The 25,624-nt window shown below is 40.2% G+C and overlaps 1 protein-coding gene across 1 annotated transcript; it reads left to right on the top strand.

Annotated features, from left to right (window-relative positions):
- Positions 1–11,373: 11,373 nt before the first annotated feature.
- LOC128576690 (S-adenosylmethionine decarboxylase proenzyme-like) lies at positions 11,374–13,251 on the top strand. Its single transcript, XM_053578924.1, has one exon. It carries the CDS (start codon positions 11,695–11,697, stop codon positions 12,697–12,699), a length of 1,005 nt encoding a protein of 334 aa, XP_053434899.1. The 5' UTR covers positions 11,374–11,694; the 3' UTR covers positions 12,700–13,251.
- The last annotated feature ends 12,373 nt before the right edge of the window (positions 13,252–25,624 follow it).

Here is a 25,624-nt window from a genome sequence, read left to right as displayed (position 1 = left end):
TGTTTCCACATTTTGGCGATTGTAAATTGAACTGCAATAAACAGTCTAGTACAAGTGTCCTTATGATAAAAGGATTTTTTTTCCTTCTGGGTAGATGCCCAGTAATGGGATTGCAGGATCAAATGGGAGGTCTAGCTTGAGTGCTTTGAGGTTTCTCCATACTTCCTTCCAGAAAGGTTGTACTAGTTTGCAGTCCCACCAGCAGTGTAAAAGTGTTCCCTTCTCTCCACATCCACGCCAGCATCTGCAGTTTTAAGATTTTGTGATGTGGGCCATTCTCACTGGGGTTAGATGATATCTCAGGGTTGTTTTGATTTGCATTTCTCTAATATATAGAGATGATGAACATTTTTTCATGTGTTTGTTAGCCATTCGTCTGTCATCTTTAGAGAAGGTTCTATTCATGTCTCTTGCCCATTGATATATGGGATTGTTGGCTTAATTCATGTGGATTAATTTGAGTTCTCTGTAGATCCTCATTATCAAGCTTTTGTCTGATTGAAAATATGCAAATATCCTTTCCCATTGTGTAGGTTGTCTCTTTGCTTTGGTTATTGTCTCCTTAGCTGTACAGAAGCTTTTCAGTTTAATGAAGTCCCATTTGTTTATTTTTGTTGTTGTTGCAATTGCCATGGCGGTCTTCTTCATGCAGTCTTTCCCCAGGCCAATATCTTCCAGTGTTTTTCCTATGCTTTCTTTGAGGATTTTTATTGTTTCATGCCTTAAATTTAAGTCCTTTATCCATTTTGAATCAATTTTTGTGAGTGGGGAAAGGTGTGAGTCCAGTTTCAGTCTTTTACATGTAGACATCCAGTTCTCCCAACACCATTTATTGAATAGGGAGTCTTTCCCCCAAGGTATGTTCTTGTTTGGTTTATCGAAGATTAGGTGGTTGTAAGATGTTAGTTTCATTTCCTGATTTTCAATTCGATTCCAAGTGTCTATGTCTCTGTTTTTGTGCCAGTACCATGCTGTCTTGAGCACTATGGCTTTGTAGTACAGGCTAAAATCTGGTATGCTGATGCCTCAGCTTTATTTTTATTACTAAGAACTGCCTTAGCTATACGGGGTTTTTTCCGGTTCCATACAAAACGCAGAATCATTTTCTCCAAATCTTGAAAGTATGATGTTGGTATTTTGATAGGAATGGCATTGAATAGGTAGATTGCTTTGGGAAGTATAGACATTTTAGCAATGTTGATTCTTCCCATCCATGAGCATGGTATGTTCTTCCATTTGTTAATATCCTCTGCTATTTCCTTTCTGAGGATTTCATAATTTTCTTTATAGAAAATTTTTTTACCTTCAACTCCTTCGTTAGGTATATTCCTAGGTATTTCATTTTCTTTGAAACTATGGTGAAGGGAGTTGTGTCCTTAATTAGCTTCTCATCTTGATTGTTATTGGTGTATACAAAGGCGACTGACTTGTGGACATTGATTCTATATCCTGAAACATTACTGTATTTTTTGATGACTTCTAGGAGTCTTGTGGTTGAGTCTTTGGGGTTCTCTAAGTATAAGATCATGTCGTCAGCAAAGAGGGAGAGTTTGACCTCCTCTGCTCCCATTTGGATTCCCTCTATTTCCTTGTCTAGTTAATTGTATTGGCTAGAACTTCCAGCACTACGTTGAATAGTAAAGGTGACAGAGGACAACCTTGTCTGGTTCTAGTTCTAAGAGGAAAAGCTTTCAGTTTTACTCCATTCAGTAAAATATTGGCTGTGGGTTTGTCATAGATAGCTTCAATCAGTTTTAGAAATGTGCCACCTATGCCTATACTCTTCAGTGTTCTAATTAGAAAAGGATGCTGGATTTGATCAAATGCTTTTTCTGCATCTATTGAGAGGATCATGTGATCTTTATTTTTGCCTCTGTTAATATGGTGGATAACGTTTATAGACTTGGGTATGTTAAACCAGCCTTGCATCCCTGGGATGAAGCCTACTTGATCATGATGAATGACCTTTTTGATGATAAGCTGTAATCTATTGGCTAGGATTTTGTTGAGAATTTTTGCGTCTATGTTCATGAGTGAGATTGGTCTGAAATTCTCCTTTTTGTTTGGGTCTTTTCCTGGTTTTGGTATCAGGGTGATGTTTGCTTCATAGAATGTGTGTTGAATAGAAAATTATTCAATTTTTTGGAATAATTTCTGCAGTACAGGAATAAGCTCTTCCTTGAAGGTTTGATAGAATTCTGGTGTGAAGCCATCTGGACCAGGACATTTTTTGGTTGGAAGATTTTTTATTGTTTCTTTGATCTCAGTGCTTGAAATTGGTCTGTTCAGGAGCTCTATTTCTTCCTGGCTAAGTCTAGGGAGAGGGTGTGATTCCAAATATTGATCCATTTCCTTCACATTGTCAAATTTCTGGGCATAGAGTTTCTGGTAGTATTCAGAGATGATCTCTTGTATCTCTGTGGGATCAGTTGTTATTTCCCCTTTATCATTTCTGATTGAGGTTACTAGAGATTTTACTTTTCTATTCCTCGTTAGTCTGGCCAATGGTTTATCTATTTTATTTATTTTTTCAAAAAACCAACTCCTTGTTTCATTAATTTTCTGAATGATTCTTTTGTTTTCAATTTCATTGATCTCTGATCTGATTTTGGATATTTCTTGTCTTCTACTGAGTTTAAGCTTATATTGTTCTTCTTTTTCTAATTCCATAAGATGGCTTGTGAGATTGTTGATGCACTCTCTTTCTGTTTTTCGAAAGCAATGAGTTTTCCTCTCAAAACTGTTTTTGCAGTATCCCACAGGTTTTGGTAGCTTGTGTCTTCATTGTTGTTATGCTCAAGGAAGTTAATGATTTTCTGTTTTATTTCTTCCTATACCCATCTGTGATTCAACAGAAGATTGTTTAATTTCCATGCCTTTGTGTGGGGTCGAGCATTTTTGTTAGAGTTGAGTTCCACCTTTAGTGCCTTATGGTCTGAGAAGATACAAGGTACAATGTCAATTCTTTTGATTCTGTTAATATTTGTTTTGTGTCCCAAGATATGATCAATTTTGGAGAATGTTCCATGGGGTGATGAGAAGAATGTATATTCTTTATCTTTGGGATGGAGCGTTCTATATGCGTCTATCAAGCACAGTTGTTCTAGGGTCTCATTTAAATCTCTTATATCTTTGTTTAATTTCTGTTTAGAGGATCTGTCCAGCTCTGTAAGAAAAGTGTTAAAGTCCCCTGTTATTAAGGTATTATCAGATATCATATTGCTCAGACTGAGTAAGGTCTGTTTCAAGAATCTGGGAGCATTTAAATTGGGTGCATAAATATTTAGAATTGAAACATCTTCTTGTTGTATTTTTCCCTTGACCAATATAAAGTGACCATCTTTGTCTTTTTTGACTTTAGTTGCTTTAAATCCATATGAATCTGAAAATAAGATTGCAACTCCTCTTTTCTTCTGAATTCCATTTGCCTGAAAAATGTCTTCCAACCCTTGACTCAGAGCTTTAATTTGTCTTTTGAAGCCAGGTGTGTTTCTTGCAGACAGCAAATGGATGGCTTGTGTTTTTTAATCCAGTCAGCCAATCTATGTCTCTTTAGTGGGGAATTCAAGCCATTAACATTTATGGAGATAATTGATAAGTGTGGTAGTATTCTATTCGTCTTATTTTGTGAGAGTCCATTGCTTAGTTTTATCTTTTGCATCAGTGTGGAGGTTAGGTTCTGTCCTTTAATTTCTGAGTTCTTACTTTGCTGCTGATCCATTGTGGTGGTCAGTGTGCAGAACAGGTTGAAGTATTTCCTGTAGAGCTGGACTTCTTGTGGCGAATTTCCTCAATGTTTGTATATCTGTAAATGATTTGATTTCTCCGTCAATTTGTAAGCTTAGCTTAGCAGGGTACAGAATTCTGGGCTGGAAATTGTTCTGTTTAAGTAGATTAAAGGTAGATGACCATTGTCTTCTTGCTTGGAAAGTTTCATTAGAGAAGTCTGCGGTCACTCTGATGGATTTGCCCCTGTAGGTCAACTGGCGCTTACTCCTGGCAGCTTGCAGAATCTTTTCTTTTGTCTTGACTTTGGACAGGTTCATCACAATGTGTCTTGGAGAAGCTCGGTTAGAGTTGAGGCGACCTGGGGTCCAATATCCCTCTGAAAGCAGTGTGTCAGAATCTTTGGTGATATTTGGGAAATTTTCTTTTATAATATTCTCTAATATGGCTTCCATTCCTCTGGATCTTTCTTCTTCCCCTTCTGGGATTCCTATAACTCATATGTTGGAACGCTTCATAAAGTCCCATAATTCTGACAGTGAACATTCTGCTTTCTCTCTCTTCTTTTCTGCCTCTTTTACTATCTGAGTTATCTCAAGAACTTTGTCTTCTACCTCTGAAATTCTTTCTTCTGCATGGTCTAACCTGTTGCTGATACTTTCCATTGCATTTTTAAGTTCCCTAATTGACTGCTTCAGTTCCTTCAGCTCTGCTATATCCTTTTTATATTCTTCATACCGTTCATCTCTTATTTAATTCTGTTTTTGGATTTCCTTTTGGTTATTTTCCACTTTATTAGCAGTTTCCTTCATTGTTTCCATCATTTCTTTCATTGTTTTCATCATGTGTACTCTAAATTCCCTTTCTGTCATTCCTAACATTTCCTTATAGGTGGAATCCTCTGCAGTAGCTACCTCATGGTCCCTTGGCGGGGTTGTTCTGGACTGGTTCTTCATGTTGCCTGGAGTTTTCTGCTGATTCTTCCTCATGAATGATTTCTTTTATCTGTTTCCTTGACCTAATTTTCCTTTCACTTCCTCTTGCTCTTTAAGTTCTCGTGCCTGTGGACTAAGGGTTCGATGAGTCCTTTTAGTACAGGACCAGAAGGGTGAGAAAGTTGAAGAGCAAGAAAGGGATGAAAGAAAGGAGGACCGAGTGAAAAGAAAAAAAAATAGAGAAAGGAGAGGGGGTGGGTAAAAGGAATATTGACAAAAAGAAGAGAGGCACAGAAAGAGGGAGATAGAGCAATATAGGTGTACAATAGGGTACTTGACACAACCTTAAAAAGAAACCCAACTTCTGGGGGTGCCCAGTTGGGTGGTTCCCTTGAGGCCAGCAGCTCTTTGCTAACCTGATCGGACACAGTACCCCACCTCCACCAAGTAGAGAGGAAAGAAAAAAATGCTATAAATCAAACCAAAACAAGCAAACAGAAAACTTTATGGGATAAAATTGGGTGAAGAATCAAATAATAGCAGTAGAAACACTAGCAAAAATGAAGTTTTAGTTATTAAAAAAGGCAGCAATGGGAAATTATAATTAAACTAGAAAAACTGAGAAAGAAAAAAGATCTGTATGTAAAAGGTTGAAATTAAAAAACAAAACAACATCAGCAACATCAAAACAAACAAACAAAAAAACAAACAAAAAAAACCCAAAAAAACCCCAAAACACACAAAAAAAACCCCAAAACACAACAAACAAAAAAACAAACAAAAAAAAAAACAAAAAAACCCCAAAAGCAAAGCAGTATGTATATGTTGTTGAATATTGTCTGGGCAACACGTGGTCTTCTGGGATATGAGATGTTAATCACAGTTCTTATACGACTGGAGGCTGCTGATTTCTCAGACCCCACCAGGTAGACACCCTAAATCTCTCTTCAGCCCACTTAAAAGGCACTTTGAACTTGTAAACTTACTGAGCAGAAGCTTTCCCAGGAAAGTGCTTGTCGCTGGAATCACTGCTGGAGTGGCTATCCACTTACCCAGTTTGCCAAAACCGGTCTCGCTCTGCCCCTGAGGGTTAGGGCTGCAAGGCGGCTCAGACCCCACCCTTAGGCTACTCAGTCACTAGGTTACCAGTTCCCACCTGATTCTAGCTCTGCAACCCTGAGGGCGGAGCTTGCCGGGGCAGATCACTCACAATGGCTCCCCGTGGCCCACAGCCAAACACTATTAGCTCCATCTGGCTCAGTGGCTCAGACTGGGGCCCTAGACAATGGCCAAATTTTTCCGCACTCCTGCTCAGGCTCTCCCCAAGGCAGTTCAACTGAGTGCCAAGTCCAAAAACACCAAAACAGGGTGGTGCCTGTGGCTCAGTCGGTAAGGCGCCAGCCCCACATACTGAGGGTGGCGAGTTCAAACCTGGCCCTGGCCAAACTGCAACCAAAAAATAGCCGGGTGTTCTGGCGGGCGCCTGTAGTCCCAGCTATTCGGGAGGCTGAGGCAAGAGAATCTCTTAAGCCCAGGAGTTGGAGGTTGCTGTGAGCCGTGTGATGCCACGGCACTCTACCGAGGGCCATAAAGTGAGACTCTGTCTCTACAAAAAAAAACTAAAAAAAAACCCAAAAACACCAAAACAGTTCACAGGTAAGGCCTTTCCGGTTTGCAGTCTTGCTGCTACTGAACTTACAGTTGCGGGCGGGTTTAGACCGATTGAACACACGCGACCACTTGCCAGTTTTCCACTGTTTTAGTCCTCCTCTTGGGGTCCAGAAGTCTCTTGCTGACTCCCTGTATCCTCACAGGAGTGATGATAGGCAGAGATGCCTGGAGTCCTATCTCCCCAGACTCATGGTGCCCAGGTGCAAGGAAGCTGTTACTCGGCCGCCATCTTGCTCTCCTCCCGAGTCAAAGCATTAGTTTTTGAGGCAAGAAGTTTGAAGTTGAGGTGCAACATCTGGTGAAGGCCGTCAGGTACTGTCACAGAACGGAAAGGGCATGCCCTGGTGAGCGGGCACCTGAGTACCAATGCTTTTTCCTTATAACCTACTTTTCCTGATATTAGCATAGCAACTTAACTTTTTTTGATTAATATTTGCCTGGTATATCTTTTTTCAATCCTTTTCCTTCAAACTTAAATTTGACTTTTATCGATATATAAAAGTCACCCTTTAAAATGTATACATTGTTTTTAGTATGTTTACAAAGTTTTGCAACCATTACTACTACCTAACTCCAGAACATTTTCATCAGCCTGTACATTTGGAGCCACTTCCTGAATATGTCTCACGTAGCCCTTGGCAACCACTAATCAACTTTCTGTCTCTATAAATTTGCTTATTCCAATACTTATTTATTTATTTATTCATTTATTTATTTATTTTTGAGACAGACTCTCACTTTGTCACCCTTGGTAGAGTGAGGTGGCATCATAGCTCACAGCAACCTCAAATTCTAGGGCTCAAACAATTCTCTTGCCTCAGCCTCCCACTATAGTATAGGTGCTTGCCATAATGCCTGGCTATTTTTAGTGTTTTTTTTTTTTTTGCAGTTTTTGGCCAGGGCTGGGTTTGAACCCGTCACCTCTGGTATATGGGGCCGACGCCCTACTCCTTGAGCCACAGGCACCACCCATGCCTGGCTATTTTTAGAGGCAGGGGTCTCATTCTTGCTCAGGCTGGTCTTGAACCTGTGAGATTAGGCAAGCCACCCATCTCAGCCTCCCAGAGTGCTAGGATTACAGATGTGAACCACCATGCCTGGCCTCCAATATTTTAAATAAATGGACTCATATTGTATGTAGGCATAGTGTTCTCAGAATTTATCCACATTGTAACAAGAATCATAACTTCATTCATTTTTATAGGTGGTTTGTTTCCACCTTTTTTCTATTGTGAATAAATGCTGCTATGAACAATTTTGTGCAAGTTTTTGACTGGACATATATTTTCAATTGTCTTGAATATATACCTAGGGGTAGAATTGTTGGACCATATGGTAACTCCATATTTAACTTTTGAAGGAAATCCCAGGCTGTTTTCACTGGCAATGCCCCAAAGTTCCAATTTCTTTACATCCTTGTCAGTATTTGTTGTTATCTCTTATTTTTTTTATAGCCATCCGACTGTGTGTGAAGTGATATCTCACTGTGGTTTTGATTAGCTTTGTCCTAATGAACAATGATGTTGAGCATCTTTTTTTTTTTTTTGAGACAGGGTCTCCCTCTGTTGTCTGGGGTAGAGTGCCATGGTGTCATAGCTCACAGCAAGCTCAGACTCCTAGGCTGAAGTGATCTTCTTGCCTCAGCCTTCCAGGTAGCTGGGACTACAGGCACCCACCACCACACCTGGCTAATTTTCCTATTTTTAGTAGAGATGGGTCTCCCTCTTGCTCAGGCTGGTGTTGAACTCCTGAGCTCAAGGGAGCCATCTTCTTCAGCCTCCCAGAATGCTGGGATTACAGGCGTGAGCCACCGTGCCTGTCTGATGTTGAGCATCTTTTCATGTACTTACTATCACATATCTTCTTTGGAAAAATGTTTATTCCAAACTTTTGTTTGGAATAACATTTGTTTAACAAATGTTAAAATAACAAATAACATTTGTTCAGTTTTTAATTGGACAATCTCTCTTTTTTGTTGTAGAGCTCTAAATATTGCTTATATGTTCTAGATACTAGATCCTTATCAGGCACGTGATTTGTAATATTTTTTCCCCACTCTGTGGGTTGTTATTCCACTCTTTGATAGTGCCTTTTGATGCACAATATTTTCAAATTGTGATTTCTTTGGTTGCTTGTGCTGTTGGTGTCAGATCTAAGAAAACATCGCCTAATATTGGTCACAAAGATTATTATCTTCTGAGTGGTTTAGCTGTTATGTTTAGGTCTTCGATCGATTTTGATCTAGATTTTGTATATGGTGTGAAGTTGGGGTTCAACTTCATTCTTTTGCATGTTGTTGTCCAGTTGTTCTAGCACTGTTGAAAAGCCTATTTTCCCCCATGGACTTATTCTGAGACCCTTGTTAAAAATCAATTGAACATAAATCTAAGGGTTTTCTTTTTTTCATGGATTCTCAACTCTAGTCATTGATATACTGGCTTATTCCTATGCCAGCACCACACTGTCTTAGAGACCTCTAAATTTGTTCTTTTTCAAGAATATTTTGGCTGTTTTGTGTTTTTTGCATTTCCATATGAATTTAGGATCAGATTGTTAACTTTTGCCAAAAAAAAAAAAAAGCTGGAATTTTGATGGGGATTGCATTGCATCTATAGATAAATTTGGAGAATTTTATGGACTGAATGTTTACATTTCCCTCTAATTCCTGTTGAATCCCTGAGCTCCTATGTGACTTCATTTGGAAATGGGGCCCCTAAGAAAGTGATTAAGGTTAAATTAGGTTGGAGGTTTGGGTTCTGGCTTTGCTGAGGGCTGGTTCAAGCCATTTCCCCTTGGTGATTGGAGGTCTAAAGAAAAAAGGAGAATAAGTTTTTTATAAGGAGATCAGAGAATCAGAGAATCAGGTGAAAGAGGAGGATGAGAAAAAGTGAAGAGGAAACTGTATGCCACTGTCCCCTCCTGAGGAACCATCTCTCTCCCTAGCTGTATGATCAGCCCCAGCAAGCCCTGAACAAGGAGCAGAACTGCATCAGGTGATATAAAAAGGATAAGTAAAAGTCACTTGATACAGCAGGTGGATTAAGATGGTGGACCAGAAAGATTGTTCAGCTGAGCTCTCCTAGAATGGGGAAAAAGAGAGAACCCAGCCATACCTGGTGCAGGGATCTTACCCAGAGTCATAGCTCAGGGAGCATAGCAAGGAGGTGGTGAGCTGGATATAGTGTATGACCTGGAGCAGTGGAAATCTGATGAATTAGGCAAGTGATTACAACCAGCTGGGATCGCCTGCACCCTGCCACAAGGTCTGGGATGGGAGGAAGCCTTTTCAAAGCATACTCATCTTAATTTCACCTGCCAGGATCAGAACTCCACTTTTGGGACAGGCTGAGGGACTCCTGCACCCCATGGGAAGTGGAGTTGGTGGGTACTGTGAGACCTGTTCCATAAGGATTCTTGTGAGCTTTAAGGTCACAACCCAGCAGGGTCTAAATGCTGAGGAAATAATCAGTCAATCACCAAAGGCAACTAAGTTTGGAATAAGGACCATAGAAGTTGCTGGCTGTGCTGTCTCCTACAAAACTACAGCACCACCTAGTGTCCTGGCAACATATTGCAACATGCTGTTATCAACAGCAAGGACTTCTGTTTGAAACAAAGGAGGCAGTGAGAAGGAGAATGGAGGACAAGGAAGTAAACAAGAAGGAAGAACACATGAGGGGGAACCAACAGAAAAATTCAGACAACATGAGAAACCAAAGCAGAGGAACTCACCCAAGGGACCATGAGACAGCTATTGCAGAAGACTTCACCTATAAAGAATTAATGGACTTGACAGAAAGGGGTTTAAAATATGGATGATAAAGATAATAAAAGGAATGGACAAGAAAATTGAAAGACAGAACCAAAAGTCAGATGGGAGATATGTAGAATACAGAAGGGATATGGTGGAGCTTAAGGAAATGAAGGAGACAATCAGGGAATGTAAAGATGCAGTAGAAAGTATCAAAAATGTGTTAGACCATGGAGAAGAAAGAACCTCAGAGCTAGAGGATAAAGTTTTAGAGTTATCTGAGGTAGTTAAAGAGGCAGAAGAGAGTGAAAGCAGAACAGGCACTTAGAGAGCTACCAGACTCCACAAAGCATTCAAACATATGAATAATAGGGATTCCTGAAGGGGAAGAAGATTGTCCCAAAGGAATGGAAGCTCTACTGGAGACTATATCAATGAAAACTTCCCAAGGTTCACTAAAGACCCTGACACACTCCTTTCAGATGGATATTGAACCCTAGGTCATCTCAACTCACACAGACCCTCTCCAAGACATGTTGTAATGAACCTGTCCAAAGTCAAGATGAAAGAAAAAATTCTGCAAACAGCCAGGAGTAAGTGCCAACTGACTTACAGAGGCAGAGCCATTAGAATGACAGCAAACTTTTCTTTTCTTTTTTTTTTTTTGTAGAGACAGAGTCTCACTGTACCGCCCTCCGGTAGAGTGCCATGGCGTCACACGGCTCACAGCAACCTCTAACTCCTGGGCTTCCGCAATTCTCTTGCCTCAGCCTCCCGAGTAGCTGGGACTACAGGGGCCCGCCACAACGCCTGGCTATTTTTTTTGTTGTTGTTGTTGCAGTTTGACCGGGGCTGGGTTTGAACCCGCCACCCTCGGCATATGGGGCCAGTGCCCTACTCACTGAGCCACAGGCGCCGCCCGACAGCAAACTTTTCAACTGAAACTTTCCAAGTCAGAAGAGCATGGTCTTACACCAACTTTTTTTTTTTTTTTTTTTTTTAGATAGAGTCTCAAGCTGTCACCCTGGATAGAGTGCCATGGCATCACAGCTCACAGCAACCTCAAACTCTTGGGCTCAAGTGATTCTCTTGCCTCAGCCTCCCAAGTAGCTGGGACTGCAGGCATCTGCCACAATGCCTGGCTATTTTTTGTTGTTGTTGTTGCAGTTGTTATTGTTGTTTTGGCTGACCCGGGCCAGGTTTGAACTCGCCAGCCTTGGTGTATGTGGCTGGCACCCTACCCACTGAGCTACAGGTGCTGATCCAGACATTCTTCAAAAAAACAATTTCGGCTTACACAGTATGGCCGGCGACATTAGCTAGCGCTCGCTCTACTCTCTCTAACGGGGAAGCAGCGGACTACAAGAGACTGAACTGTATCTGCCTCTATTTCCAACAGACTCACGTTCTACTTTCGCTCACAAAAGGAAGCCGGGGAAATTTTATTAGTCCTTTTTTAAAAAAAAGTTAATATAAAATTATAGCAAAAAAAGGAACCTGAACTTTAGTAACACAGCTGGAACAATCCGCAGCGGCGGCGGCAGCGGCGGGAGAAGAGGTTTAATTTAGTTGATTTTCTGTGGTTGTTGGTTGTTCGCTAGTCTCACGGTGATGGAAGCTGCACATTTTTTCGAAGGGACGGAGAAGCTGCTGGAGGTTTGGTTCTCCCGGCAGCAACCTGACGCAAACCAAGGATCTGGGGATCTTCGCACTATCCCAAGATCTGAGTGGGACATACTTTTGAAGGATGTGCAATGTTCAATCATAAGTGTGACAAAAACTGACAAGCAGGAAGCTTATGTACTCAGTGAGAGTAGCATGTTTGTCTCCAAGAGACGTTTCATTTTGAAGACATGTGGTACCACCCTCTTGCTGAAAGCACTGGTTCCCCTGTTGAAGCTTGCTAGGGATTACAGTGGGTTTGACTCAATTCAAAGCTTCTTTTATTCTCGTAAGAATTTCATGAAGCCTTCTCACCAAGGGTACCCACACCGGAATTTCCAGGAAGAAATAGAATTTCTAAATGCAATTTTCCCAAATGGAGCAGCATATTGTATGGGACGTATGAATTCTGATTGTTGGTACTTATATACTCTGGATTTCCCAGAGAGTCGAGTAATCAGTCAGCCAGATCAAACCCTGGAAATTCTGATGAGTGAGCTTGACCCAGCAGTTATGGACCAGTTCTACATGAAAGATGGTGTTACTGCAAAGGATGTCACTCGTGAGAGTGGAATTCGTGACCTGATACCAGGTTCTGTCATTGATGCCACATTGTTCAATCCTTGTGGGTATTCAATGAATGGAATGAAATCGGATGGAACTTATTGGACTATTCACATCACTCCAGAACCAGAATTTTCTTATGTTAGCTTTGAAACAAACTTAAGTCAGACCTCCTATGATGACCTGATCAGGAAAGTTGTGGAAGTCTTCAAGCCAGGAAAATTTATGACCACCTTGTTTGTTAATCAGAGTTCTAAGTGTCGCACAGTGCTTTCTTCACCCCAGAAGATTGAAGGCTTTAAACGTCTTGATTGTCAGAGTGCTATGTTCAATGATTACAATTTTGTTTTTACCAGTTTTGCTAAGAAGCAGCAACAACAGCAGAGTTGATTAAGAAAAATGAAGAAAAAACGCAAAAAGAGAACACATGTAGAAGGTGGTGGCTGCTTTCTAGATGTTAATACTGGGGGCCATGCTTTCCATAACCACCACCTTGTAGTTGCAGAAAGCCCTAGATGTAATGATAGTGTAATCATTTTGAATTGTATGCATTATTATATCAAAGAGTTAGATATCTTGCATGAATGCTCTCTTCTGTGTTTAGGTATTCTATGCCACTCTTGCTGTGAAATTGAAGTGCATGTAGAAAAAACCTTTTACTATATGAAACTTTACAACACTTGTGAAAACAATTCAATTTGGTTTCTGCACAGTGTAATATTTCTCCAGGTATCCTCCAAAATTCCCCACAGACAAGGCTTTCGTCCTCATTAGGCGTTGGCCTCAGCCTAACCATCTGGGACTGTTCTGTAAAATTGCTGCCAGAATTTTACATCCAGTTACCTCCACTTTCTAGAACTTATTCTTTACTAATGTTACTGGGACAATTTTTACTTCATACAGGTGTTTTTTGCAACAGCAGTTATTAAAGTTTTTCTTCCACAAGTTGGGTCCTCTTAAAATGATTGCAGTTACTTACTTTGCGTATTACTATTAAAATTATTTGTCTGTGCATTTATACTCCTATAATTGATTTCTTCCCTCACCATGGTGTCTCCCCCAAGCCCTCCAAATAAAGCAATACACTGACAACACTGTGGGTTTATATGCAAATCTTATACCCCAGGTGGCAAAAAGGGGAGATCATCCCTGGGCTTAATTTTCTTTTAAGGGCATGGGAATTTGGGCTCCTTTTTATTGGTATGGATTCTTTTGGATGACAGTCACAAAAATAAACTTCTCCAGTGCTTGATCAGCAAGGGAGACCCATAGAGAATTATAGGTGGAGATTAGGGTGTATTGGGTGAACTCTGGAAATCGGTAAATGAGATTAGCCTTTACTTGTTAAGTAGTCAATAAAAAGGTTTTTATTACTAACATGATTGCCAAGAAAGTTTAGCATAAAGTTTATACTAGATTCAGTAAGTCAGGTCAGCTTGGATCATTGATGTTAACTTTTACTTGAGCAGCCATTTCCACTAATATAATATACTGTAAACTTTGGTTCAAAGCAAAATCAATGTCTTTCTCATCTTTTGACTTCAAATTCTGTGACTTTGTGATGCATGTGAGTGTTCTGACTTCCTGTGTTCTCTGTATGGTTTTCTGTTACCATGGAATTCACAAGATCAAATGAGCAACTGCCTAGAATGAGAAGAATCATCCAGGTTATTCAGACAAACACCACGAAGCAGAATATATGAATGAGTGAATAAACAAGTAAAACCTACTAAATTCTAAAATACTCAGTGGGAAATGACTAAAATAGAGGGTTTCAAGAGTGGGCATCTTTTAACTGTATTTGCAAATACTGTGGGATGTAAGCAACTAAGCAAACAGCACAGTTGACGACATTTTATATTTCTTCTCACTATATTTTGATAATTACTGGATTGATACAGTGATGTTTTGTTCCTTCCGTATTTATAAATGAAACACCTTTTTTTAGTGTTTCTAAACAAAATCTACTTGGTTTGAAATCAAGTGGTATGGAACACTTTTGACTTATTTTAAGCATGTTGATTGAAAGTTTCGTTGAGGAAGTTTTCAATCAGCGTGATCAGTTGGATTCTGTAACGAGCATAGCACCTAAGGTTTTGGGGTGTTCTGTTTTGAGGACCAATGCTCAAAGTGATTTTGTTCTTGAACAGCATCCCAGTAGATCTAATTGTTGGCTTGAGGTCTGATTTTTTTTCCCTAACAGATTGAAGAATTCTAATTGAAAACCTGCACATTTATGTGGAACAAAGCCTAGAAAAGAGAATACTAGATTGAATAGTAATCTAAATTCATCTTAGTCTGATAGAGGAGGGAAAGTTTTGGTGCCACAATTTCTCCCTTCATTGGTGTTGGACTTAAATCAGTTGAAATGTATTTCTGTACCACAACTTAAACTTCAATAAAAGTTTTAATTGTCTAGTGACATCAAAAAAAAAAAAAAAAAACAATTTCCAGTCCAGAATCCTGTATCCTGCTAAACTAAGCTTCAAAATTGATGGAGAAATCAAATCTTTTGCAGATATACAAGCACTGAGGAAATTTGCCACAATAAGACCAGCTCTACAGGAAATATTTAGACCTATTCTCAGCACTGACCACCACAATGGACCACCAACATAGTAAGCGCTAAGAAGCTAAAGGTCAAAACTTAGCTTCGACAATGGCTCAAAGTATCAACCTAGACAATGGACTTTCACAAAATAAGATGAATAGAACTCCACCACACTTATCAATTCCCTCAATAAATGTCAATGGACTGAATTCACCACTGAAGTGGCACAGGCTAGCTGACTGGTTTAAAAAAACACAAGTCGTCCATATGCTGTCTCCAGGAAATACAGCTAGCCTGGAAGGACAAATGAAGACTCAGGGTTAAAGGATGGAAAACAGTATTTCAAGCAAGTGGAAATCAGAATAAAGGAGGGGTTGCAATCTTATTTTCAGATACAAGCATATTTAAAGCAACTAAAGTCAAGAAAGACAAAGATGGACGCTTTATACTGGTCAAAGGAACAATACAACAAGAAGACATTTCAATTTTAAATATTTATGCACCCAACTTAAATGCCTCCAGATTTATGGAACAGACCTTGATGAGTCTGAACAATATGATGTCACATAACACCATAATAGTCAGGAACTTTAACAACACTCCGATGGAACTGCAAAGATCCTCCAAACAGAAACTAAACAAAGATATAAAGGATTTAAATGTGACCCTGGAACAAATAGGACTAATAGACATATAGAGAACACACCATCCCAAAGCTAAGGAATATACATTTTTCTTATCAGCCCATGGTATGTACTCCAAAATTGACCACATCCTAGAACACAAATCAAACCTCAGCATAATTAAAAGAATAGAAACAATACCTTGTATCTTCTCAGCCTACAAGGCAATGAGCATGGAACTCAACTCCAACAAAAGCTTTCATCCCTACACAAAGACTTGGAAATTAAACAACCTAATGCTGAATGATAATTGGGTTCAGGAAGAGTAAAAGAGGAGTTTATTAAATTCCTTAAACGTAAAAACAATGAAGACATACGTTACCAAAACCTGTGGCATACAGCAAAAGCAGTTTTAATAGGGAAATTTATTGCACTAGATGCCTACATTTGAAAAACAGAAAGAGAGCACATCAACAAACTCATGAACCATCCTATGGAATTGGGAAAAGAAGAATAATGTAATTCCAAACCCAGCAGAAGAAACGAAATAACCAAAATTAAATCAGAGATTAATGAAATTGAAAAACAAAAGAATCATTCAGAAAATTAATGAAACAAAAAGTTGGTTTTCTGAAAAAAATAAATAAAACTGATAACCTTCTGGCCAGATTAACTAGAAACAGAAAAGTAAAATGTGTAAGAAACCATAAAGGGGAAATAACAACAGATGCCCCAGAGATACAAGAGATCATCTCTGAGTACTACAAGAAACTCTATGCCCAGAAATTTGACAATGTGTAGGAAATGGATCAATAGCTAGAATCAGACCCTCTCCCTAGACTTAATAAAAAAGAAATAGATCTCTTGAACAGATTGATTTCAAGAACTGAGACTGAAGAAACAATAAAAAAATCTTCTAACAACAAAAAAAAGCCCTGGTTCAGAAGGCTTTACACTAGAATTCTATCAAACCTTCAAAGAAGAGCTTATACCCATACTGCAGAAATTATTTTAAAAAATAGAGAAGTAAGGAATCTTCCCCAACTTTTTCTATGAAGCAAACATCACCCTGATACCAAAACTAGGGAAAGATCCAACTAAAAAGGAGAAATTGAGACCAATCTCACTGATGAATATAGATGCACAAAATCTCAACAAAATCCTAGACAATAGATTACAGCTACACATTAAAGAAATTCATTCATCATGATCAAGTAGGTTTCATCCCAGAGATGCAAGGCTGGTTTAACATGTGCAAGTTCATAAACATAATTCACCACATCAACAGGAGCAAAAACAAAGACCATATGATCCTATCAATAGGTGCATTGATAGGAAAAGCATTTGAAAAAATTCATCATCCTTTTCTAATTAGAACACTTAAGAATATAGGCATAGGTGGCACATTTATGAATCAGATTGAAGCCATCTATGACAAACTCACAGCTAATATTATACTGAATGGAGTAAAACTGAAAACTTTTCCACTTAGAACTGGAACCAGACAAGGTTGTTCTCTATTCGACATAGTGCTAGAAGTTCTAGCCAATACAATCAGGCAAGAGAAGGAAATAAAGGGCATCCAAATGGGTGCAGAGGAGGTCAAATTCTCACTCTTTTCCAACAATAGGATGTTATGCTTAGAAGACCCCAAAAAGTCAATGACAAGACTCCTGGAAATGATTAAAAGATATAGCAATGTCTCGGGATATAAAATCAATGTCTACAAATCAGTAGCCTTTGTATATGCCAATAACAGCTAAGATGAGAAGCTAATCAAGGACACAATCCCTTTACAGTAGCTTCCAAAACAATAAAATACCTACGAATATACCTAACAAAAGAGGTGAAGGACCTCTACAAAGAAACCCTAAGAAAAGAAATAGCAGAAGATTTTAACAAATGAAAGAATATACCTGCTCATGGTCTATACCACCCAAAGCAATCTACAGATTCAAAACAATCCCTATTAAAATACCATCACCATGGGGCGGCGCCTGTGGCTCAGTGAGTAGGGCGCCGGCCCCATATACCGAGGGTGGTGGGTTCAAACCCAGCCCTGGCCGAACTGCAACAACAACAACAAAAAAATACCATCACTATATATATATATATATATATATATATATATATAATTATTTTTTTTTGTAGAGACAGAGTCTCACTTTATGGCCCTCGGTAGAGTGCCGTGGCCTCACACAGCTCACAGCAACCTCCAACTCCTGGGCTTAAGCGATTCTCTTGCCTCAGCCTCCCGAGCAGCTGGGACTACAGGCGCCCGCCACAACGCCCGGTTATTTTTTGGTTGCAGTTTGGCCGGGGCCGGGCTTGAACCCACCACCCTCGGTATATGGGGCCGGCGCCTTACCGACTGAGCCACAGGCGCTGCCCCATCACCATATTTTCAATATTTGCAAAAAATAATTCTTCATTTTGTATGGAACCAGAAGAAACCCAGTATAGCCAAGGCAATTATTAGTAAATAAAAAAAAAAAAGCTGGGGATATCACTGTACCAGACTTTCTTTTTTTTTTTTGAGACAGAGCCTCAAGCTGTCACCCTGGGTAGAGTGCTGTGGCATCACAACTCACAGCAACCTCCAAATCCTGGGCTCAAGTGATTCTCCTGCCTCTGCCTCACAAATAGCTGGGACTACAGGCGTCCACCACAACGCCTGGCTATTTTTTTTTTTTTTTTTGTAGAGACAGAGACTCACTTTATGGCCCTCAGTAGAGTGCTGTGGCGTCACACAGTTCACAGCAACCTCCAACTCCTGGGCTAAGGCGATTCTCTTGCCTCAGCCTCCCAAGTAGCTGGGACTACAGATGCCCGCCACAACGCCTGGCTATTTTTTGGTTGCAGTTTTGGCCGGGGCCTGGTTTGAACCCACCACCCTCGGTATATGGGGCCGGTGCCTTACTGACTGAGCCACAGGTGCCGCCCACGCCTGGCTATTTTTTGGTTGCAGCCATCATTGTTGTTTGCCAGGACGGGGCTGGATTCAAACCCACCAGCTCAGGTGTATGTGGCTGGCGCCTTAGCCGCTTGAGCCATAGGCACTGAGCCAGACTTTCTGCTATACTATAGGGCCATAGTAATCAAAACAGTATGGTATTTGGCACAAAAATAGAGATATTGACATTTGGAAGTGAATAGAAAACCATGAGATGAAACTAAAATCTTATAACCACCTGATCTTCAATAAACCAAACAAGAACATACACTGGGGAAAGGAATCCCTATTCAAGAAATGGTGCTGGGAGAACTGGATAACCACATGTAAAAGACTGAAACTGGACTCACACTTCTCACCACTTACACAGATTGATTTAAGATGGATAAAAGATTTCAATCCAAGTCATGAAACAATAAGAATCCTTGAACAAAGTGTGGGGAAAACACTTGAAGGTATTGGTCTGGGGAAAGACTTTATGAAGAAGACGTCAATGACAATTGCAACAGCAAAAAACAAAACAAAACAAAATAATGGGACTTAATTAAAGTGAAAAGCTTTAGTACAGCTAAGGAAACAAAAAGCAAAGCAAACAGACAACCTTTAGAATGGAAAAAGATATTTGCATATTATGAATTGGACAAAAGCTCGATAACTAGGATCTATAGAGAATTCAAATTAATCAACAAAAAAGAGCCAACAATCCAATATATCACTGAGCATGAGACATGAATAGAACCTTCTGTAAAGAAGACAAATGAATGGTTAACAAACATGAAGAAATGATCATCATCCCTAATCATCAGAGAAATGCAAATCATATCCAACCTGAGATATCATCTAACCCCAGTGAGAATGGCCCACATCACAAAGTCTCAAAGCTGCAGATACTGGTGTGGATGTGGAGAGAAGGGAACACATTTACAGTGCTGGTGGGACTGCAAACTAATCTAGCCTTTTTGGAATGAAGTATGGAGAATCCTCAAAGAACTCAAAGTAGACCTCACATTTGATTCTGTAATCCCATTACCAGGCATCTAGCCAGAAGAAAATAAAATCCTGACTCAGCGCCTGTAGCACAATGGTTATCGCACCAGCCACATATGCTGAAGGTGGCAGGTTTGAACCTGGCCCAGGCCAGCTACAGCAACAAAGACAACTGCAACAACAACAACAAAAAATAGCTGGGTGTTGTGGTGGGCACCTGTGGTCCCAGCTACTTGGGAGGCTGAGGCAAGAGAATCACTTGGGCCCAGGAATTTGAGGTTGCTGTGAGCTGTGGTGTCACAGCACTCTACCAAGGGCAACATAGTAGGAGTCTGTCTCAAAAAAAAAAAAAAGCCCTTTAATCAAAAGGACATTTGCATTAGACTGTTTATCACAGTTCAATTTACAATTGCCAGAATGGAGAAACAACGTACATTCCCACCAACCCAGGAATGGATTAACAAGCTGTGGTATATGTATACCACAGAATACTATTTAGCTGCTAAAAATGATGGAGACTTTGCATCTTTTGTATTAACCTGGATGGAGATGGAACACATTCTTCTTAGTAAAGTATCACGAGAATGGAGAAGCAAGAATCCAATATACTAAATTCTGATATGAGGACAATTGACGACCTAGTAAACTGTGTGGGGTGGGGGAACGGGGGAGTGGGGAGAGAGGGGAGGAGGGAGGGGTCAGGGGGTCACGGTGTATGGCACACTTCTTGGGGGTGGGACACAATTATAAGAGGGACTTTTATCTAACAAATGCAGGCAGTGTAACCTAATTCTTTGTGCCCTTAATAAATTCCCAACAACAACAAAAAAAGGTTAAATGAGGCATAGGTCTCAAAATTTGACATTATAGAATTCAGCAGTGAGGCCACCTGGGCTTAGTTTTTTGGGGGAAGATTTTAAATTGCTAATTCCATTTATTTGCTTGTTGTAAGCCTATTCAGTTTTGTTTTTTTTTTTTAAAGTTGGTTTTGGTCATGGGTCTTTCTAAGAATTTGCCCATTTCATCTGAGTTGTCCAATGTGTTGGTATGAGGTTATTCAAAACATTCTCTAAAAATCCTTATAATTTCTATATGTTGGTAGTGATACCCCTACCTCCCACCTGGCTTTCTCTTGGTAATTTAATTCTCTTTTTTCCTTGGTCAGTGTAGGCTAAGATCAATGCTGTTGATTTTTTTTTTTTTTTTACCTTTCTTTTTAAAATATTTTTTTTTTTATTGTTTGGGATTCACTGAGGGTTATTTTGTTGATTTTTTTTTTTTAACAGAACCAACTTTTGTTTTCATTGATTTTCTCTATTGTTTTCCTGTTCTCTTTTTCATTTGTTTTGGTGCTAATCTTTGCTTTCTTCCTTCTGTTTGCTTTGCATTTACTTTGCCCTTCTTTTTCTACTTTGTTAAGGTATATCCTTAGACTATTGATTTGAGACCTTTTGTTTTTCCTACTGTAGACATTTAAAGGTATAAATTTCCTTTTAAGTACTGCTTTACCTGCATTCCATAAATTTTGATATGTTGTGTGTTTTTTTTTTTCATTATGTTAAAAGTCTTTTTTTTTTTTTTTTTTCTCCGAGACAGAGTCTCACTTTGTGGCCCTGGGTAGAGTGCCATGGTGACATAGCTCACAGCAACATCAAAGTCTTGGGTTCAAGCAATCCTCTGGTCTCAGCCTCCTCAGTAGCTGGGACTATAGTCACCTGCCACAACGCCCAGCTACTGTTTAGACGTGGAGTCTCGCTCTTGCTCAGGCTTTTCTTGAACTCCTGAGCTCAGGCAATCCACTCACATCATGCCCAGCCCTTATGTTCAAAGTCTTTAAATTTCCCTTATAGGCCGGGAGCCGTGGCTCACACCTGTAATCCTAGCATTCTGGGAGGCCAAGGTGGGTAGATTGCCTGAGCTCACAGATCCAAGACCAGCCTGAGCCAGAGTGAGACCTAGCTGGATGTTGTGGTGGGCACCTGTAGTCCTAGCTACTTGGGAGGCTGAGGCAAGACAATCACTCGAGCCTAAGAGTTTGAGGTTGCTGTGACCTATAAGACCATGGTACTCTTCCCTGGGGTGACAAAGTGGAACTCGGTCTCAAAAAAAAAAATCCCTTGTATTTTTCTTTGACTTGCAGCTTATTTAGCAGTATGTTGTTCAATTTCCAATTTTGGGGGGGATTTATCCAATTTCATTCTTTTTTGATTTCTAATTTAATTCTGTTGTGGTCTGAGAACACATTGTGTTTTATTTACATGTATTGAGACTTGTTTTGTGACCTCGGTTATGGTCTATCTTAGAGAATTTTCCATTTATATTTGAAAAGAATGTGTATTTGGCAGTTGTTGAGTGGTGTGTTCCACAGGTATCAGGTCTAATTTACTGACAGTATTAAAATTTCCCATGTCCTTGCTGAGCTTTTCTGTTTAGTTCTATCAATTAGTGATAATGGAGCTTTGAAATCTCTGACTATTTTTGTTGAATTTTTTCTTTCTCCTCTCTGTCAGTTTTTCCTTCATGCTTTTTGGAGCTGTGCTGTTAGATGCTTATATAATTGTGTTGTCTTCCTGATGACTCCACCCATTTATTACTGTGAAATATTCTTTTTTTCCTCTAATATTTTTATTTTGTCTTAATAAAGCCATTATAAGGCCCAGCGCAGTGGCTCATGCCTGTAATCCTACCACTATGAGAGGCTGAGGCTGGTGGATTACCTGAGCTCATGGGTTGGAGACTAGCCTGAGCAAGAGTGAGAACCCCATCTCTAAAAAATAGCTAGATGTTGTGGCGGGCATCTGTAGTGCTAGCTACTTGGGAGGCTGAGGCAAGAGAATTGCTTGAGCCTAAAAGTTAGATGTTGCTGTGATGCCATGGCACTGTACTGAGGGCGACAAAGGGAGACTCTGTCTCAGAACAAAAGAAGCCACTATATTTCTCTGATGGTATATTTCTCCTTCTCCTTCTGTCTCACTGTGTCACCCTCGGTAGACTGCCATTGTGTCACAGCTCACAGCAACCTCAAACTCTCTTGCCTCAGCCTCCCAAGTAGCTGCCACTACTGCTCCCCGCCATAACACCCAGCTATTTTTTTTGTTGCAGTTGTCATTGTTGATTTTAGCTAGCCAGGGCTGGGTTTGAACCCACCAGCCTTGGTGTATGTGGCCGACACCCTACCCACTGAGCTATGGGTGCCACCTTATTTTTTCTTCTTTTAATTTTCAATTTATTTGTATGTTTGAGTCTAAGATTTGTCTTTTGTAAACAATATATAGTTTGTTGAATTTTGCTTTTCTTTTTATTTATTTAATTATAAAGATGGGGTCTCACTCTCACTCTGTTGCCCAGGCTAACGTCAAACTCCTCGTCTCAATTAACCCTCCTGCCTTGGCCTCCCAGAGTTTCGGGATTACGGGTGTGAGCCACCATGCCTGCCTGTGAGTTTTCTTTTTTTTATGTTATCTCACTTATTAACCATGTTTTTGGTGCTCTTCATTTCTTACTTTGAAGTCAAGTCACTAACTGGTGTTCTTTCTTTCAGCCTGAAAACGTCCTTGAATATTCCTTTTTCTTTCTTTCTTTCTTTTTTTTTTTAGAGACAGAGTCTCACTTTATTGCCCTTGGTAGAGTGCTGTGCTGTCACAGCTCACAGCAACCTCCAGCTCTTTGGCTTAGGCGATTCTCTTGCCTCAGCTTCCCAAGTAGCTGGGACTATAGGCGCCTGCCACAACACCCAGGTATTTTTTTGTTGCAGTTTGGCTGGGGCCGGGTTTGAACCCACCACCCTTGGTATATGGGGCCAACGCCCTACTCACTGAGCCACAGGCCCCACCCCCTTGAATATTTCATGTAAGGAGGCATGTTAGCAGTGAATTCTCTGTCTCTATCTCTCTTCTTTTTTAAGTCTGGGAATGTCTGTTTTTTTTTTTTTTTAGAGACAGAGTCTCATTTTGTCACCCTTGGTAGAGTGCTGTGGCGTCACAGCTCACAGCTCACAGCAACTTCCCGCTCTTGGGAATTCTCTTGCCTCAGCCTCCCAAGTAGCTGGGACTACAGGCCCCACCATAGCATCTGGCTATTTTTTGTTGCAGTTTGGCTGGGGCTGGGTTCAAACCCGCCACCCTCGGTATGTGGAGTTGGTGCCCTACTTACTGAGCTAAAGGCACCGCCTGGAATGTCTTTTTTTAAACCTTCAGTTTTTAAAGCATGGTCTTACTAGATTTGGAATTTTTGCTTCCTAGTAGTTTTTCTTTCACCCCTTTAAATGTCATCCCTTCACTGTTCCTGATGGGAAGTCAGGTGTTAATTTTATTGTGGTTCTCTTCTACATGGGTCTTTTTCTCTCTTGCTGCTTTCAAAATTATCTATCACTACCTTTTCTTTTTGTTTGTTTTGAGACATAGTCTCATTCTGTTGCCCCACCCAGGCTAGTGTGCTGTGGTGTCATAGCTCACTGTAACCTCAAACTCCTAGACTCAAATGATCCTCCTGTCTCAGCCTCTCAAGTAGCTAAAAGTAAAGGTGCATGTTAGCATGCCCAGCTATTTTTTTCCAGTTTTTGTAGAGATGGGGGTTCTAATTCTTGCTCAGGCTGGTATGGAACTCCTGAGCTCAAGTGATCCTCCTGCCTCGGCCTCCCAGAATGCTAGGATTATAGGTGTGAGCCACTGTGCCTGGCCTATCATTAGCTTTTAACAATTTGACTATGAAGTGTCTATGAGTGGCTCTCTTTGTGTTTGTCTTACTTGGACCTAATTGAACTTCTTGGCTTTGATTAATGTTTTTTATCACATTTTGGAAGTTTTTAGCTATTATTTCTTTGAATATTTATTCTTCCTCTTTCCCTTTTCTTCAGAGCCTCCAATTACACATACTTTGGTATACTCGAAGGTGTTCCACAGGTCTCCAAGGCTCTGTCCATTTTTCTTCAATCATTTTTCTATCTTTTGCTAAAGTTATGTTGATCCATTTTCAAATTCACTAATACTATCTTCTGACAGCTTGAACTTGTTCTTTTTTTTTTTTTTGTAGAGACAGTCTCACTTTATCGCCCTGGGGCTTAGGTAATTCTCTTGCCTCAGCCTCCCTAGTAGCTGGGACCACAGGTGCCCGCCACAACATCCAGCTATTTTTTGTTGCAGTTTGGCTGGGCCGGGTTTGAATCTGTCACTTCAGTATATGGGGCCGGCGCCCTGAACTTGTTCTTGAAAACTCTAAAGAAGTATTTTTTTTTTTCAAGACAGAGTCTCACTTTGTTACCCTTGGTAGAATGCCATGGCATCATAGCTCACAGCAACTTCAAACTCTTGGGCTCAAGCAATTCTCTTGCCTCAGCCTCCTGAGGAGCTGGGACTACAGGCACCCGCCACAGTGCCTGGCTATTTTTTAGAGACTAGGTCTTGCTCTGGCTCAGGCTGGTCTCAAACCCATGAGCTCAGGCAATCTGCCCACCTCAGCCTCCCAGAGTATTAGGTTTACAAGAGTGAGCCACCATGCCCGGCTCTTGAAGACGGTTGCATTTCAGTTATTATACTCTTCAACTCCATGATTTCTATTTGGTTATTTTTTTCTTTTTTCTTTTCTTTTCTTTCTTTCTTTCTTCTTTTTTTTTGAGACAGAGTCTCACTATGTCACCCTTGGTAGAGTGCCATGGTGTCACAGCTCACAGTGTCCTCAAACTCTCGGGCTTAAGCAGTTCTCTTGCCTCAGCCTCCCAAGTAGCTGGCAATACAGGTGCCCGCCACAACGCCTGACTATTTTCTGTTGCAGTTGTCATTGTTGTTTAGCTTGCTTGGGCTGGGTTAGAACCTGCCAGCCTTAGTGGATGTGGCCAACCCTGGAACCATTGGGCTATGGGCACTGAGTCTGGTTATTTTTTTCATAATTTCTGTGTCCTTATTGAGAATCTCTATTTGTTGATTCATTGTTATAATACTTTCCTTTAAATCTTTTTATTATTATTATTTTTTTATTGTTGGGGATTCATTGAGGGTACAATAAGCCAGGTTACACTGATTGCAATTGTTAGGTAAAGTCCCTCTTGGCTTTAAATCTTTAAATACGTGTTTCTTTAGTACTTTGAACATATTTATGTTCAAATAGCTGCTTTGAAGTCTTCATCTGCTAATATCAACTTCTGGGAGCACTCAGTTTCTAGTGACTGTCTTCTTTCTTTCTTTTTTTTTTTGAGACAGAGTCTCA

The sequence above is a fragment of the Nycticebus coucang genome, chromosome X (genome assembly GCF_027406575.1).
Source record: "Nycticebus coucang isolate mNycCou1 chromosome X, mNycCou1.pri, whole genome shotgun sequence".
NCBI classification, from domain to species: Eukaryota; Metazoa; Chordata; class Mammalia; order Primates; family Lorisidae; genus Nycticebus; species Nycticebus coucang.
The sequence above is the reverse complement of the archived record's forward strand: the minus strand, read 5'-3'. Positions and strand labels throughout refer to the sequence as shown.